This window comes from Gallinula chloropus (genome assembly GCF_964237585.1).
Source record: "Gallinula chloropus genome assembly, chromosome: 3".
In the NCBI taxonomy this organism is placed as follows: domain Eukaryota; kingdom Metazoa; phylum Chordata; class Aves; order Gruiformes; family Rallidae; genus Gallinula; species Gallinula chloropus.
Genome location: NC_140087.1, coordinates 45,985,098 through 46,003,073, shown reverse-complemented (window position 1 = coordinate 46,003,073; position 17,976 = coordinate 45,985,098). Strand labels below are relative to the sequence as shown.

The 17,976-nt window shown below is 38.3% G+C and overlaps 1 protein-coding gene across 1 annotated transcript in view; it reads left to right on the top strand.

Annotated features, from left to right (window-relative positions):
• Window positions 1-17,976, top strand: part of WDR64 (WD repeat domain 64) — a gene marked incomplete at both ends in the record, with an annotated part of 51,538 nt that overhangs the window by 14,527 nt on the left and 19,035 nt on the right. Inside the window, 5 exons of the mRNA XM_084261079.1 lie at window positions 1,142-1,281; window positions 12,350-12,476; window positions 14,232-14,380; window positions 16,222-16,345; window positions 17,663-17,832. Coding sequence (XP_084117205.1) covers window positions 1,142-1,281; window positions 12,350-12,476; window positions 14,232-14,380; window positions 16,222-16,345; window positions 17,663-17,832 — 710 coding nt within the window. The remainder of the gene's footprint in view (window positions 1-1,141; window positions 1,282-12,349; window positions 12,477-14,231; window positions 14,381-16,221; window positions 16,346-17,662; window positions 17,833-17,976) is intronic.

Below are 17,976 nucleotides of genomic sequence, written 5' to 3'. Positions count from 1 at the left end.
TTGTGAAATGATCTGGCATAAACCAAAATGACTTTCTGTTGTAGCTACTTTAAGAGAAGATCATTTCTCCACTGAGCCTCCCTCATTTAGAGAGGGGCTACATAAACAGTGAAATCAATTTAACTGGGAGAACAGTAATACTTAACAGAGGAAAGGTAGGTGGGGTGCTCCAAGATGAATCACATCTTGCTGTATCAAGAAGCAAAAGAGTAGACCTCTCTAGAGAGAGACTGACCAATGACAGTGGGCTGAGCAAGCTTATGGACCATCCCTGGAGAGCAGACTGCAAGTGCTGACCTTGGACTCTTCTCTTTGTCAACAAAAATCAGTTGAGCTTCACCATCTTGGAGTTTTGTGACTATTCTTTCAGAGCATGTACTTCCTAGCCTGTGTGTTGGTTTTGCTTTCTGCACTTCACTTTAAGCTGAGAGAAAATCAAAACTCAAAGTGAAGTCTGGAGAAAATATGGCTGTTTCTTTTATTTTGTGTCAAAATACAGGTACAGTTGTGTTTGTAAACCCGGGAGTTTACTGATACATTTTTAATATCTTTGTGTTTTGAAATATTTATGAAAATTATTATGAAAAAAGCATGAAAGGATTAATCTATAATGCAATCGAGGATTACTCTCTAAATTACAGGTGAAGTGAATGTTTCAACGTAGAAATAAATATGAAAGACCTAATTCATACTTACTTCAAGACAAAAATTCAGTCATCAGCAGTTACTGTTTCCTATCTGCCCTCAACTTTCATGTCTGTTCCCCTTCTTCTGCATGCCCATCCTCTTCCATAGAGTTGGTTATTCCTTCGTTTCCTGGCTAATTAGACACATATATCATTTTGATGTTTTTGTCAATTAGATCTTTGAAGGAGAAAATGTCTGAGACCCCAGTCTATTTCTGCTCCTATGGGACTAGCACATGTAGTCACATCCACTGCCCCAAACCTTCTGCTAGCAAAGTAAAAAGGCTTTGAAAAGTAAATCAATTATGTGGTTTTAATAGAAGTTTGGGGATAAGTTGAAATCCAACTCTCAGAATGAAAAACTGTGGTACTAATTATTTGTAATAATGATTTGTAATACCAGTGACTGTGCAGTCTGTGTGTGTGTGAATATAAAGAAATATTTTTAATTCCAGGTCATGACAAACTGCTTCGTCTGTGGCATCCTGCTATTCATAGTAGGCCCACAGGGCAGCTATCAGGACACCAACATAGTGTTGTGGAAGTTGTGACAAATGAAAAAGATCAACATGTCATCAGCCTTTCCTCTGCAAAGGTAAAAGACTTTTCTTAACTTTATGGAAATCAATGCTATAAAAGTGCAAGTAGGAAGCTGGTTTTGAGCCAGTACATCTGATATTACCTAGTCCTAATCTTATTCCTTATCAGTTCATTTATTTTCATAAAAATGTGGAGGGTATTGAATTACCAAATTGTTTTATGCTGAGAAGCAAGACTAGAATGGGACTATTGGACTTTTGACAAAAGCATACTTCCAATGCTAGATATTAACGTTCTAGTAATCTCCATATTACTGGGGTAACTGCCAGAATTATAACATAACCTGAATGCTTCATTCAGCAGTCATCACCTGATCATAAGCAGGCAGTGTCCCTGTAGTTTTCCCAGGATACCTGATCCTTCTTGAACTGCCTGTTCAGTTCCTTCTTGCCTTAAAGTTTCACCAGCAGGTCCCAACTCAGCCATGCTGGTCTCTTCTCTTCTTTTGCTGATTTCTAACACCTGGAAGTTTGCTTTCCTAAATTTCATGGTCCTGATTGTGCTCTTTGCCTGACACATACCCCTTAGGACTCTGAACTCCACCAGTGTGTGTGTCCCTGGAGCTGAGGCTGCCTCCAGTCTTGACATCCCTGATGAGCTCACTTGCACTAGTGACTAGGGAATTTCCTAGGGAACTTTTAAGGTTACATTAAATACATACTTTTTTTTTCCACCCAAAAAAGCAAAGACCAATTTTCTTTCAGATCTGCTTAGCATAGGGAAATCAAAATAGCTTCTCTATTTTGTTTTCATCTTTCAGTGACTGTTATATAGGAGGCTGCTGAAGCAAAGTAAGGAGATCTTCTATATCTTTAGTGAAAATAACAGAGATCAATGATCTCGTGGAAGGACTGTAACCAAGGGAAACAAAATCTCTCCATATTCAGCAGATTTTGCATTAGTTTGACAGAATACCAGAACTAGAGAAAATCTGAGGAAAATTGAAATTAATACATTTTCTGGACATTCCCAACATTACATTTAACCTAAAACATGTCAGAAATACACATTAAAATAAGAGCTTTCTCATCGTGCCATTTTTTTCAGCTAAAAATCCATTTTTCAGTCTGAAGAGTAATGGCTGAGTTAAGTGTTTCAAAGATACTGCAAACACTATATATCTTTTACAAGAGTGCTAGGGGATTTTACAAGAGTTCTAGTTGATGATATTAGCTTTAGTTCCATACAGTAGAGCATTCATGTATGCCAGAGCTAAGACAGAAATGTAAAAATGAACCAGTCCTACCTTATGGTTTCACAGCTCTAGTGCAAAAAAAAAAAAAAGCAAAACCCAAAACAAACCCCAAAAAAACCTAAACAAACAAAAAAGCCGACAAAAACCAACCAAAGCCAAAACCATAGGGAATTCATATTACAGTGGAGGAACTAGTTTACAAGATTATTAGCTCTAACAGTCTCAACATCCCACAGCATGGAAAGCCCAGGAGAAGGGGAGGGAGGCATCAGTGTGTTAAGTGTCAAAAGAAGTATCTTATGCAACACAACGGTCTCAATAAAAACCAAATGTCTCTGTGAAGAGAACAGTAAGATCGTGCGGGCCTGAAACCAAAACCTAAATCTCCATAAAGGAAACAGGTTGTCTTTGTTTCCTCAAGTACAAGTCTTCTTCAGAACCAGTAAGTCCCTTGTGGCTGCATGCCAGATTAAAAGCCATATTGAAGTTATCCAAGGAGTTTAGGAAAGCAGACATAAACTATTTTGTGTGATGCTTATTTTTAAAACCTTCTCTTTAACCATATGTCAAAAATTTCAAATAGAAATGAGTGAAAGAATTTTACTACACACAAGGTTTAGTATTATGGACAAGACCAGTGACATAAATGCAAGAGTACGTTGTTGCCTTTCTGTTGTAAGGCTTCTTAAGCATATGTTTTATCTGCACTGTCTACAAGCAATTGGTTTGATCACTGCAAGAATGTCAGGTGTTTTCTGAGGCTGCAATTTTTGCTTCTGAGGTCTGTGTTTTGTTTTAGTCCCATGAGATAGTCCTTTTATTATGAAATATGAGTACATAACAGTTTAACATTTTTGATCTGTGAAAACGTGCAAGATTTAAAAAGACAAGCAAACAAAAAAATACCTCAACAAAACCCGGTCTGATTACCTGGAAGTCAAGTTGTTGAATATGCCAAGGATCAATTAGAGCTACATGTTGCTTGTTGTATTCAAGTTACTTTTAAGATGTATGTGCTTTATTTCATAGGACTGTTCTGCTGCCTTTTTATCTGTTTCTGGAAGGTCTGACTGGATTTCAGTTGACCTCTTTTGACACTGCTCAAGTCTGTTCACATACCTTTGTGAGCTAGGCAGATGATTCCCAAAGTACAGATTACTCAGCAGGTCACTTGTGTCTATAGCAAAATGCCATGTGTGTGTGGTAGGAGAGGCAGGAAAAGGGTAGAGCAGAGCTCTGAAAGGGTTGGGGGCTATAACAGCAGTTTATACAGCCCTTAGTAAATGCAGATCTCCCGTATAAAGAGGCTGTCTCAGAGAGCCTACTTAAAAAAATAGAAAAACCACCTGTGTAAATAGAAGAATAATCTCTGTTTGCAATAGAGATTGCAACTAAATCAATTCAACTAAAGGGTATGCATGCTGGAAGTCTCTACTTCTTTAAATTAGTAATAGTGATCTCTTAAGGTTTAAAACTACTGCAGAATCTGCATGAGTTTCCTTCAGCAGAGTGTAGTTTAGCCGTGATTCATTATGACAAATGTGCAATCCACCTCCTGAATGAACTTGAAAATTTGACTGGCAGTTGTTCTAACACAGGCCTTGCTACGCTGCGTGTTCTTAGTACTTTGCTGAAAAGTAAAATGCAAGTACTACGTGGATTATTTTCTTTAAATCAGATTCTTATGCAAGATGGTCTTTGTTGTGAGAGTTTCAGGCTGTGTCCTAACTGAATTGCAAGAACTCCAAGCAGCACCCTGGTGCAAAACTTGGCTGTACCCCCACCTAGCATGAGCATAAGGGCCAATATGCTGACCATTCTCTTGCACCCTACATCCCAGCACACTTATCTCCACAGAAGTGAACCTAGGCATGAAAAAAGCAGAGATTCACAGCACTTTTTGTCCAGGTTCTCCTTCAGATTAGCAGGGAGTGAGGACCCTGGGACGAACTGCAGCACAGCAAGTGTACTGTGCATTTGAGAGACAATGGTAACATTTACATGTACCATTGTGGCACTTGACCTGAGTACTCTGGTGAAGGTTATAGAACTTGTGCTCTCAGCACTGCCTGTGATAAAACAAACAAAACCCCCTATCTGTGGCTTGTGCATTTGAAATCAATCTTGTTTCTGTCAGTCCACCTGTATATAGGGTCATCTTAAAGAAAATAGCAATTATTTAGCTACTGCTGGAAACTACTAAGTAGAAGAATCATAAATACAGCTCTACTATAATAGAATTAATCTGGATGATCTTGATAGAGGTGTCTTCAATAAACAACAAAGAAGATCACTTTGGCCCTCCTTCATTCTTAATCAAAGTGGTGTTATGCAATCGAGTGCATAGACAGCTGGAGGTAAGTCCAGATCTTTCTACAATCTCTTCTAAAAGGAGAGGTGGTACCAGAATCTGAACTTTATATATTTTTGTTCGCAAGGAGAAATTTTATCACTGCCACTGCTTAATTAAGCAAGAGTTCTCACATCTTTCTAGAATCATGCGATGACACAAACCAGGCATCACTCAAATACATCCAGTGAAAGAAAAATAACAGTTTTTCCTTATTCTCCCCCAGATCAGTTCTGCTTGTCAGCATGGGAGACGTGCTGTCTGAGCAGAGCTTTCATCTTGCAGCACGTTGGGTGGGGTTTTTTTTGTGGTGGATCTCAATAGATCTGAAGAAAAAACACACTCACTGGGGTGTCAAAAATAAATACCATATTTGGTGACAGACAACCTCCAAACACTGCACTGAAATCTGGGATTCAAGTGAATTGTTTTGAGGAGACTTCTTTATTTACACTCGAGTATTTTGGCCAGCATGCAATACAGATTGCTGGAAAGCACTGAAGAAACTCTCTGTGATATCCAATTTAACTAAAACCAAATTACCCTGAGCCAGTAATAACAAAACAAACTTCTTATTATGACAACAGTCAAGAAAGAATTTGAAATTTGAACTCAAATGATGGTTCCATATAAAAAAAAAAAAAGATTCCTTAAACTAGTCCAGTACATGAGCATTTCTTGAGATTATTAATAAACTGCTGTAAGGCAGCTATTAAAAATTATTTGTACATCAATTTATTTTATCACAAAAGTTAAATTTACTTTATTGGTTTATAAAATAAGAATACCTACAATTTAAGCAGAGACATAGATTTGTAAAAAATTTCTGTATGACCTTTAGTCGTACGAATTAGTATTTCCATAGTAGTGACACTGAGGAAGAAAGGAAGGCATAGGCAGGGATTGTCATAATTCGGTGCTGCTGGATTTGCTTCAGAATATAACATTCCTGGAAATAAATCTGTTTCTGATCTTCCAGGTTGTGAAGACCTTAAAAGTAACAGTGTGAATTGGTGCAATTAGTGTGGCAGTCCACAGCCATGTCTTTTCCTTCAGCTCCTCAGTTAAGTGAATTTACTAAGAGATCTGAAATATTGATGTGAATTCCTTGTTCCTAATCATAGGAACATGTTCCAAACCTTGTGTTGAGATGTCCTGCAAACACAAGTTATGCTGTGTGCTGAATTACATACCACAGACCAACAGGAACCACGTTCATCATAACTACACTATTGTTTGTTTGCCCATTCTTATTCTTGTACCTGAAGCCTGAAGTATTTATTACTACCTTTTTTTCACGTTACAGAACTCTGTGAAGGCATTCAGGAAGCACTGAGGAAAATACAAGCAGGCACAGGGGCAGGGGCAATTAAACCTGTAGCTGTGGCAGGAAGTGGGTCATTACCTAAAAGATGATGCTGCACTCGTAACTCTCTGTAGAAACAAGATTAAGGCCAATGGCAGAGACCAGACTGCACAGCCCTTGTACTGAAAGGCTGGAAGTACTGCAGCCCTTGTACTGAAAGACATGAAGCAGTGACAACCACACTCTCTCACTTAGTGCCTGGTGGGGATTCACAGCTAGAACAGTGGAGGCTACAGCTTCACATCTTGCCTACTTGAGTTGTCAGTGAAGTTGGTGAGACATAATTTGCTGCACCAGTTGTTCTGTTGATTTTACTAGAATGCCTCTAGCGGTGGCTTTGGTCAAAAGTACCAACACCTAAGTGAGTCAGGTGAACAAGGTTTGAGCCTACAGGCATAAAACCAAGCTGTTTTGTTTGATGACCTGTAGTGCTAGGGTAGCAAGTATATTCCCAGCCTTTATACAGCTCTATGGTATCACTTGAAAACTGAAACCTTTTTTTTTAATTGGTGAAAGGAAGTTTTTTGGTCTTTTTACTTTTAAACGTAATATTATTTTTGGCAGCTAATACCAAAAGAGCAATGCACACGTTTAGGCATGGCAGGAGAGTAGTGCAATAAAGAGGGTGATTTCTTCTTGCATCTCCCCTCTGGGGCATGGCAGAATTTCATTGCATATGTAATTTCTTCAAAATTTGATGCAGCTAATTTCATGCAAGCACATGAATCACAAGGTTGGAAAAGACCTTTGAAGATCATCAAGTCCAGCCAATGCCATCCTAAGCTAAACTATATCCCTAAGTACCTAATCTACCCTTATTTTAAACACATCCCTAGGCAGCCTGTTCCAGGCACTGACAACTCTTTTAGTAAAAAATCTTTTTCTAATGTCCAATACATACAGTTCTGAGCTGAAATTTCCCAATACTAAATTAAATCTGTTATATAGTTTAGTTTCATTCTCATAGAACCCAAAGGCAGATTTTTAGCATTTCAGGGGGAATCAAAGGGAAGTAAGATATTGGGAGAGAAGGGGGGGAGTGTTGTTTTGTTTTGTTGGTTTTTTTTTTTAGCTTTTGCTAATTTACTCAAACCTTAATCTTATCAGTCTCCAGTCCTCTCTCTCCAGACATGCTTTATGGCAAACAAGCTGTGTGATATCCCAGTGGGAAGTCCTAAATGTCTTTTGCCTGTCTGGAACTGAGCAGGTGATGGTATCAGTGCCTGTTTAGGTTAGTGTGGATGTTTTCCTTATTGATTTTGAAAGAACATGACATTTTTTTAAGGGTATATTTATAATACAGTCATTAGTTTTCCCAGAAAAGCAGAGCAGCTGAGCTGGAAGCACAATGTTTAATTTATGTCAAACCATTGCTAATCACAGCTGTTACTGAAATGTACTGTATATCAACAATATTGAATTTAATTGAGATAATTTGAAAAAGAGGCATTTGGGAAATCTTCTCCAGTCATCCTTCACTGAAATTATGTGGTCACATCTATAGCAGATACATTTTTTCTATGCTGCTTTGAAATTCAAACTTAATCCTCCCTTGCTGCTATGTTTTGATTCTCTTTGGTTTATTTGCTTCTCCCAGATATTAAGATTTTTCTTCTCGTATACTGTATAATCCTTCAAGAGCATTGAATAATCTTCTTCGAACTTTTCATGTAACTTACCCAATTTTCTGTGATTTTCTGTCCCATTTTCCAATATTCAAATTACTTTATTGCTTAGGTAGTCTGTGGAAAAACCCTATAAAATTAGCCTACAGAAGAGAAGACTCAAGAGGGAGCTCATCTCTGTATGTAACTACTAGAAGGGAGGGTATAAGAAGATGGAGCCAGGCTGTTCTCAATGCTGCCCTTTACAGGACAAGATAAAAAACTGAAACACAAGATATTTTGTCTGAACATCAGGAAACACTTGAGGGAAGAGCAAGTCTAAGCACTGGCACAGGGTGCCCCATAGGGGTTGTGAAGTCTCCCTCCGTGGAGATAGTCAAAAGCCATCTGGACATGGTCCTGGGCTCTAGGTGGCCCCGCTCGAACAGAGGGGTGACACAAGATGACCTCCAGAGACCCCTTCTCACCTCAACCGTTCTATGATTCTGTGAAAAAAGCAAAAGGGATTTTAATTAATTTAAAATGTAATTTTTTGACTCATACCTACATTTTCCTCCTCTAGTTTTTACACTTAAGACAGTGTATAGCATACATGCATGCTTGCAATCAGCATGCAGCTGAACTGTTTCAGGAACATAGAGTCCTATCTGCAGTTGCATCTTTTCAAAAGGATGTTTTTTTTTCTCAGTATATCTGAGAATGCGCAATTTTCCTTCAGGAATGGATTGTCCTCATGTATTCTCAGCATATGTGAAGGAAATGATCCATTAGATGTTCTGTTTCTGGGCAAGTATTTGCTGGCTAAAGTATGAAATAATCTGTATTTGCTGCACTTGGAAATAGAACAAGATCTATGTTCAGCCTGTGCTGATTTCTATAGTTCTACTGGAAAACTGAGATCTAGGGTTTAAGCGATATTAAAAATAAATTTCCAGACCTGTAGTTTTCTGGTTGTTTATTTTTCTATGGGGAAAATGAAGAAAAAAAAAGATATTCAAAAGGTTAATGAATTGTTGTATATCTGAAAATTACTTTAAACTCTATCTCTGAGGTGAGAACATCATTCTAAGACTGGCTGGGGTTTGAGCTCTTTGGTTCAGGCTTCCATGGGTAGTCACCTCTGTCCTACACCTGTTTCTGACTCACACACCATCTAAATGTCCACTGAACCTGTTCTCCAGAAGTGTTGAGGGTTATTTCGTTTTTGCAGTAGGTGTCAGTTAGGTCTAGTGCCAGCACACTGAGCACACAGCACACAGACAGACATACAGAACCTTTAAACACACTCAGTCGTTGCATAGCACCCAGTAAATATCCCACAGGTGCGTTACTATACGATTAGACCCGCTATTGACTATAACTCAGTTTGATTTCTTTCCAGCATTCCTCCATGTTTGGGAAAAGGACATTAACCTTATATGTTACCAGGTTAATGATACTATTTGAGGAAGTGATTTGAAACATTCATCATTTTGAACTTCACTGAATTAGCTGGCATCAGTTATAGCACCATCTGCTGCACCACGTTGCATTAATGTGCTTAGAACTAAATCCTCCTTGCCTTAGCCTTACGAGTAATCCCAATGACATCAATTTGTTCCTAAGTCTTCTAATAACTACAGGGAGTTGTGGGACTTTGCAGGATCAACTTCAGGGATCATAGGACAGAAGATGGCATTCTCTGCAGATCACTTACTGTGAAGAACTGCACTTTGATCTCTGCTACGTGCCTGGGAACTTTTGTCTTTGAGGACTCAGATGTTCTTTATGAATTTGTATTTTTTTTACTTAGACCACGAATGCTTCAGTGACCCCCTGAAACAGAAAATAGGGGAGAGAGAAAATCAGCTTTAATTGTTGCTTACTCTTCCCGTCTATGCCCACAGCAAATGCTGTGGTTAGTGCAACTTCTCTCTGCTCCAAGAGGGATTTTCCTGTAAAAGTTGTTTTTTATAAGTTCTTTTGAAGATACCCAGCATGACCATTCTCTAAAACTGAGGAAAGCAGTCTTTTTCAAAACCCAAATTTTCCCTAACTTACAAAAGCATCAGCAGGATGTGAATGTTTGGAAGCACTTAAAGGTAGTTTCCGTTTTCTCTTGAGAGTTAGTGATATTTTCTTTAGATCAGTTTTATAGTTACCTTCTTGTTCTTAACTAGCAGTAATTTGAAGGGATTATCTTTTGATGGGAGGAGTGGGATAAGGGGGTTGTCAGCAAGTCCTGGACTTTAGTTCTTTTCTATCTCAGTTAATTACAGCCAGAAAGGGGCAGAAGAGGACTCACTTCTTCCACAGTCAATAACAATCCATCAGGAGATAAGTGTTCCCAAGACTGAACTTTACTGTACCAAGAGCATGTAAAATATTTATTTACCAATTCTGTCTTGCCTTATTTCCTATCTTCTTTCTGTCTCCCTCTGTTGTTCCCATTTTAGTTGCTAAGATGAATCTTTTGCTCTTTGTGTGTGTATTAAGAAAAACAGAAGAGAGGGGTGTTGCTGGTTTTACGTGCTTGTAAAACACAGCTTTTAGACCAGATGGAAAATGCAATTTAGGCTGTTTTCTAGTTGTTTCCAAAAAGAATTGTAGCTCCTTCTCTCCACACTCCTTCTTAAAGTGGATTTTTTTGCTTGAATATAGTCTGTATTCTGTGGTTTCAGAAGACACAGTCTAGAAAAGTTTTACCATAAAGAATATGTTTTCAAAGGGCTTCAGGGGGTTTCCTGGCATTTGTCAGGCTGCTGTGGGAAATTCTTCAATAAATAAGCAGAATGGTAAAATTACTATTAACAAAATGTTCCTAAGGCAACTGCCCCTAGTCACCTCCTAATGTCCAAATAAACATGCCCTTCATTGCCCCTCTTTGTGCATGAGTTCATGCCCAGCCATATGTGTTGGTGCAGATGAACAGCAGTGACACCACATCTTGCGGCCACGCTGGTAATGCCTTGTGTGGGAGTTACTCGTGTGGAAGAGTGCTTTATGTAATCTCCCTGCCCTTGGGCTGGGAAAGGAGGAAGAGATTTATGAATGCTGTGATGTGTCTGCGTTTTTGATGTCACTTTAAGTGACTGCATTTTTTTAATGTGGTACAGGCATTAGTAGCTGGACAAGCAGCAAGAAATAGTACAAGAGGCTCTTACTCATATTCACTTGGGCTGTAAAATCATCTCTCTTTATTGCTATGATGAAATAAGTTGTCAAATTTATGTTTCAGGTGTTGAACAATTTAACTTGAATAGTCCATGAGATTATTGGATTTTATCTATTATCTATTATATCTATTTAATGACTTATTCCTTTTACCTGACTAGAGTAGCTCCATACATACCTACTTCTGATTAATCTTCAGTTCTTAAGGCTGTTTTTGCATGCTGTAATTGTGACTGTGTCAGAATTGAGCTTGGAGATCTACCTGCAGCACTGCCCTAACTTTCTTGAATTCATCACCAATTCTTCTATTTTTGTTGGTCTACTGTCAGCTGGATGAACAGGTTCATCATTTTCTATTCAACTGGATTTCCTTTCTCAAGCCTTCTCACTCTCTATATGCTTAGAAATTGCATATCTGAATAAACTCCTGAAATGTAATCAGAATCAACATATGTTTTTGTGTTAAAATCCCAATTAAAAATGCAGCCCCACCTTTAATAACAGAATTGAATGAATACAATAACTTCCACAAGTACCTATATAAAATTCACCATATTTTTGGCAGCTGGATAATTGAAGGCAGATCTTATGACAGAATAACTTTTGAGGGCATAGCAAGATTATCTCTCAGAGAAATTCACCACAATAAAAGCCATGGGATCTGAAAAATGAAATCATTATTTCTAGCAGAATTAAGAGTATTTTTCATGGATAACAGTAAGTTAAACCCAGGTTTTAATCAGCTAGGATCAATGAGTTCTGCTAACATATAATTATTGATTAATAAGTCTAGACTTCAAGGAAGTGCCTTGTTTTCAGTTGAAACTGAAAGTGAGAACAAACATATCTAATATATTTAGTGTTCCTTATAGGATAGTACCCTGACTGTGATCAGGAGCATTCAGTTATGGGGAGCACAAGGACTGTACATGCATAAAACTGCATCTGCTGTCAGTCAAAGATTTCCAAGATTCCTTTATCCAGAACACACTAAAATTTTCCTTTGTACTGTGGCATGCCATTTGATTTCCAGGTTCAAATAGAAGCTTTTATACTATTGGTGTTTACCTGTACATGACTGAAAGTATGACACAATGGAGTCAACTTGTCATAAAGTAGAACCAGTTCTCAGGAGACTGGGTTCTACTGTGGATTTGTCAGCTCAAGATCACAAAACATCTTTTCTGTGCCTTTTATCCTCAGAAAAACGTGTATAAAGATACCTTTGATATTTGTCTTGCTTATTTTGAGATGTACCACATTAAACAATGTGTTTGCTATTGAAGGCTGTAATATTACTGTTATAGAAACAAAAAGGACTTGCAAACCTAGTCGTAATAGAGGAATAAATATTTTTCCCCCTCTCTCTCCTAGATTTTTAGAGTGTGGGATATACAGACCCTTTCATTGCTGCAGGTCTTCCATGACAGTCAAGGGAGTCCTCAAGAGCTGGGGACTTTTGCCATGGTATTTGACAACAATCATGGCACACTTATCACTGGTATGTTACAGCAGTTGATGCATGAGAGCATCCCCCTTCGACTAGGATGTGATTTCGTTTATGATTGTATAGAACTGAAATTGAATACAAGAACAAGGTATATGAGATATACCAGTACTGGGAGATAAGAATATTTGCACGTTAAGACAATTTTGAAGTCTTTTTTCTAAACATGCTGCTAATCTCACTATAGAAATGTGTATGAAAGCATGCAGCATGGGAATTAACATCAGGAAGCAGAGAAAATGAGAAAAGCTCCCCTGAAAGCGAGGTGAACCTTATTAGGAAACAATAAACTACATATATTGTTCTGTAGCTTTCTCATTTCTTGAAAGCTACTAAGCCACTAATCTTCCCCCAAGTAATTGCTCTAGCACCTTACTCCCATTTGGAGATCAAAGCAGCAAAATAGAGGCTCTGCAGAACCCTCACAAGTGTATTCAAACTCCTTATTTAACTCAGTAGCTACAAAAAGGCCCACAGTCTGTGATGTCAACAGATGCACTGTCCAATTGACAAGGAATGAAATATTGTGCGAACTCATCCCAAGGTTTCTGGGCTCTGTTTCCTGACTCTGTAGCAGGGAATCTCCAAGGGACTAGAGCTTCACAGGTGTCAGTAAGGATGCCAGCTTTCTGTATCTCAGGCAGAGACTCCAGAAGCTGGTAGAGTTTGTCTGCCCCAGAGACACAGTCACTGAAAAACAAAACAAGAGAAAAGAGCTTTGAACCTGTCCTGAGACTATAGAGGCCTGAGACATACCAGGCAAATAAGGTCGTTGTCTTTGGAGACAACTTTTTCAGTTTCCAAAGGCTCAAAGATTCCAAAGCTTGTCAAACCTGTGAAGATGAATGTGAAACATTTTGTTTTCAGTGACCTGGTATTTTCTGTTGAGTCTGTGTGCCAATAGACCTGTTTAGAAGCTTAAATATATACATCAGACCAGAGTCCAGTGCTTACCAAGCATTTGGTAAGCACTGCAAGCTTAAGAAACTTCAGCTTCTAGGTGTTATTTTAAAAATGCCCAGAATATTAATCAGTCTAGTTTTTAAAAAAATATAATCACTACAGGATATAGATGCTATCTTGAGTTCAAATTTAACTTGGTGAGATTTTCAAGGCGGAGTAATGTAAGCATTTTACATGGTTAAATCTTCGACAAAATGAGGTGTCTTTGCCCTTAAAAACAATGAATGGGGCAGTGACTAAATATCTGTAAAAGTGGTCTCAAACTCTGTTAGTGATTCCATTAAAAGGCTAAGTTAAGGTCTTCTTGCCCACAAAGAGGACAAGAGACCAATATTATCTGTGGATGAATTGATTCTCATTGCTATGCACCTGACTTTGCAGAGGACATTTTCAGTTATTAGCTCATTAACATCCATAAATCGTGGCTCACCTTCATGCTTCATTTGTATGTTGCCACAGCTTTCCTTCTGTACCTTTTTCCAAGCTGTTGGCCTCTAGGGACTAGAAGATTTATGGCTTCTAATGATTTGGAATCAGGGTATCAATCCCATCAAAGGTGGACGATTGGTTCTTTAAGGCAAGGAAATATGTAGCCACTGTTTAACTGCTTCTTTGTGGGGAGCATGTGTGAATGCTCTCTGGCTTAGAGAACAGACTTCTTCAAGAAACAGGCAGCATTCCTTATCCTCTTCAGAAGAACTCAAAGGAACCCTATGGTTTACATGGGTGAAGTGACTGGTACTATACACAAAACAGATATATTCTCACTCCTGTCACCCAATGCAGGTTCATCTGTTATTGATATTTATCCCCTGACTCAAGTAATACAAGATGCGAGGCAGGTGCCACAGACACATGAGAAAAGCATCAATGTTCTGCTTTACAACAGGGCTCTTCACCAAATTCTCACTATCTGCTCTGAGTCAATACTAAAGGTGAGTGTAAGTTGTCACCATTTAAACAGTAGAAGTCTCAGGTCTTCTGATTGCAAAAAAGTTACAGGGTAATCAGAGAAGTGATTAGTGTTTATTACTCAAAGTGGTGTTTTTGAGGATATGTTTGTGCTCAGATTTTAGCTGTGATGAATAAGCTACTTGGGTTCAGCAGAATTACTTTGATTAGAAAACTACTTCCCTGACCTGCGCTAACATAATTGCAATGCAAGCAGCAGGCAGAATTGACAAGGCTCTGACTGTACTGGGTTTAGTTGAAATGTTATTTACCTATTCCTGCAGTACGTTCTTGCAATTACAGCAATAGTTGTGAAACTTCATTGGCTAGTTAGTAGCTGCAAAGGAAAATTTTAACTGTAACCAATCAAAAATTCATACAAGCACAAGTACACATATCTCATGAGCAGCTCTTTAAAGTTTAGGAGCTACACGAGTCCCCGTCACTTTAGTAGAATGTAAACTTGTACTTTAGACATTCTGTGGATCAGTATAAAACATGAAAAAAGTCACTTTGTAAAAACAGGACTGTGTAAAGGATGCTGCTTTCAAATAAAAAAAAAAATCCTTCACTAGAAGTGAAAACTTTCACTGGCACATGCAGTGTGCCTCAACTGTAAGACCTGTCTTTTTATCCTGCTGGTTTGCTGCTTATTCGTTTGTCTGATCTGCTTCTCTTTGGCTAGTGGTTCTGGATCCAATTTACTGACTTGCCAAAGATCAATTTTTCATCATTTCCTAGAACACATTGTTCTGAGTCTTAGGAATTTCAAGTCATACAGTGAGGGGCAATTGCTGAATATAATAGCCAGTTAGCAAAAAACCTAAAGTGATGGAGATCACTTTGATTCCTTTTAATCACAGCTCCTTTTGTGTTGAAACATTAATGAAAAGATTACACCTGCCTATTAACTTTGCATAGGCTTGCAATTGAACTATTAGAAATAGTTCAGAAAATAGTGTCATAAACCGCTTAGATGAATAAAATAAATCATTACTGGTGTAATTAACAGTGTGACAATGATCATCAGAGGTACCAAAGACCTGCAGTTTTAATTATCTGTTGATGGGGTTAGATGACAAGATGTACAGGGATAGGGAGCCTCTCTTACTGGGCCAGCTGGTGATGCGTCCCATTCTTGTGGGGAAAGGCTTGTTTGGGCAAACATTTGTTAACTTTATACACTCAGTAAAGATGTTATTTCTCACTTCCTTAGAGCATGGTGGCTACAACACCATTAGAAGTACAAGTTTCGGGCACGTGGTACTGCAGCAAATCAGATCTAGACAGTGCATATGACATGAGTGGCTACTTCATAAATCCAGTTAAATCTGAGCTATTCTGCTACAGCCACCAAACATGGGTCTGGTACTTCATTGCAAGACATTGCTTAAATGCCCAAAAGAATTAGATAATGATCTAATATAGCTGTTCCTACATTTTTGGACCAAATGTTTATGAAAAGCCTCATTTTTATATCCAGCATAGAAATTATAGCTCTAACCATTCTTTCTAGCTAGATTTCCTTGCTTTTGCACTGTAAAAACTCATTATATTTAACAACAGTCTCCCTGACTTAACAAGGGCCTTTGTCATAGCATACTAAATAGAGCTTCCCATTGCCAGAATGGCGTCTCTGAGCAGAGGGACATTTTCAGGGATATTACGCTAGTATTTCAGAAGAAGAATGTGGTAGCGTGAGAATCTACTTCATGCGATGTGAAAATCTGCTCCTGGAAGTATTTGTCTTTCTCCAATTACACTAGAACACATTGTGATGAGTTTTAGAGGATGCAGTACAAATAATTACCATCTTTTTTTTCAGGTCTGGGACCTGGAAACAGGATATCAAATATATCAGATTGAAGATGCACATGGGCTGAATACTGAAGTGGTCTGTGCAGCCATTGAAATAAATGGGGTTTATCTTGCTACTGGGGCATGTGATGGTAAAACAATTAAATAATTACTACATTTTACTATATTTATTTAAAATAGCATGTGAAATGAGGAAACAGAATTCTTTACCCCGACTGTCTCAGTGACATGAATTTTGGCTTTCTTTGAAGATGGGAGAACATAAAAAAGAAAGGGATGCACAGCTGTCAGTCTGTGGAAAAAAAAAAGTGGCAGGAGGAGGGTTGTCTTGGTTGGGTTTTATTTGATAGCTGATTCATAAAAATGTGATTTTTGGTTGGTTGGGCTCTTGTATTTTGCTGCCCTGCTTCTCTCTAGAAGATTATCATCAAAGATCTTGGTCTAAAAATATGTTTCCTCATAGGACTTGAGACCGAGGTCTGTATACCACACTGGAACTAAATGGCTGCAGATGGAGAATGATTTTTCAATTTTATTGTATCTAAGCCAAATTATAGTGTTTTCAGGCACTGAACACTAGAAAAGATTATACACACATACACATACATATACATGTTTCCTGAATTTTTCATAGGTGCTATTTTAGGGTGCAACAGTTTTAGGTAATGATGAGAGATCTCTCCAATACACAAGTGATGCACTGAATTCTGCAGCAAACTTTAGTGATTCTCTAACCTGCTTACATGGCTGAATAATTCTTCTCACATTCAAATGTTCAAGACTACACACCTGAAGTGTTAAAATATGTGAAATATATAAAAGCTGTCTCACATGAAGAGGAGGTGGCCTTTTGGAGACATCATGCTGGCTAATGTTTCTTGTTTATACCTGGGAGCAGAGACTGTACCCTTTATAAATCTTAAGAGCATGACAGAAGGTGAATGCTATCAAGTCGTACGAAAGAGAAGTCATACACAGTAACTGCTTCACTTAAGATAATGCTCTAGGTCCTTCTTCCCTCTAGATCTGTGGGACAAGCCCAGCAACCAGGCCACTCTGCTCCTTGCTGTAGCTCACAACCTGAAGTCTTCTACCATCAGAGCTCATCACTCTGCTTGCTCTCCAATGGCGTTAGTCCAGAAACAGAAGTAAGATAGGAAGGTGTCTTTTATCCTGGGCTGCAGCATAAAATAGACATGGAAAAAAGATGTAAAAATGGTGGGGCTAATGGTGAAGGTGTTTTCTGTTAAGTTTTGTGTCCCTAAGGTTGCTTTCCTAAGACACACATATGCTATGACAGCATTTGAAAGACCAGTGATTTAGATCTCAATATTCATTTTGATTTTCTTTTTTCTTCTCCTTTCCCTGTTTGATCCAGTTCAAGTTTCTGACTTTGGTTATTGCTAGAAGTTAATTCCCTTTTTAATATCATTCTTATTTGTGTGTAGGAACAGTGAAAATTTGGGAGTTTGAAAGTGGGCAGGAAGTTAAAGCCTTGCCTTTGTCCCAGCACAGAAAAGATGAGTGTCGTCTGCTGGAAATGGTTTATCTGAAGGCTACTGAAAGTCAACATGAACTTCTTGTTTTGGAGCAGAGTGGGAAGATGAAAATCATTCAGGTTTTCAAAATATACTTTTCTCCTTTTTTTTCTCATTTCCTTTGCTAGCTCCTACTTTTAGAGGTAAAATAGGACTTTTTCATGAATGAGTAGATAAACTTTTAGAAACTGTCAAAGAAAAGTCCTTTTCCTTCATGTCATCAA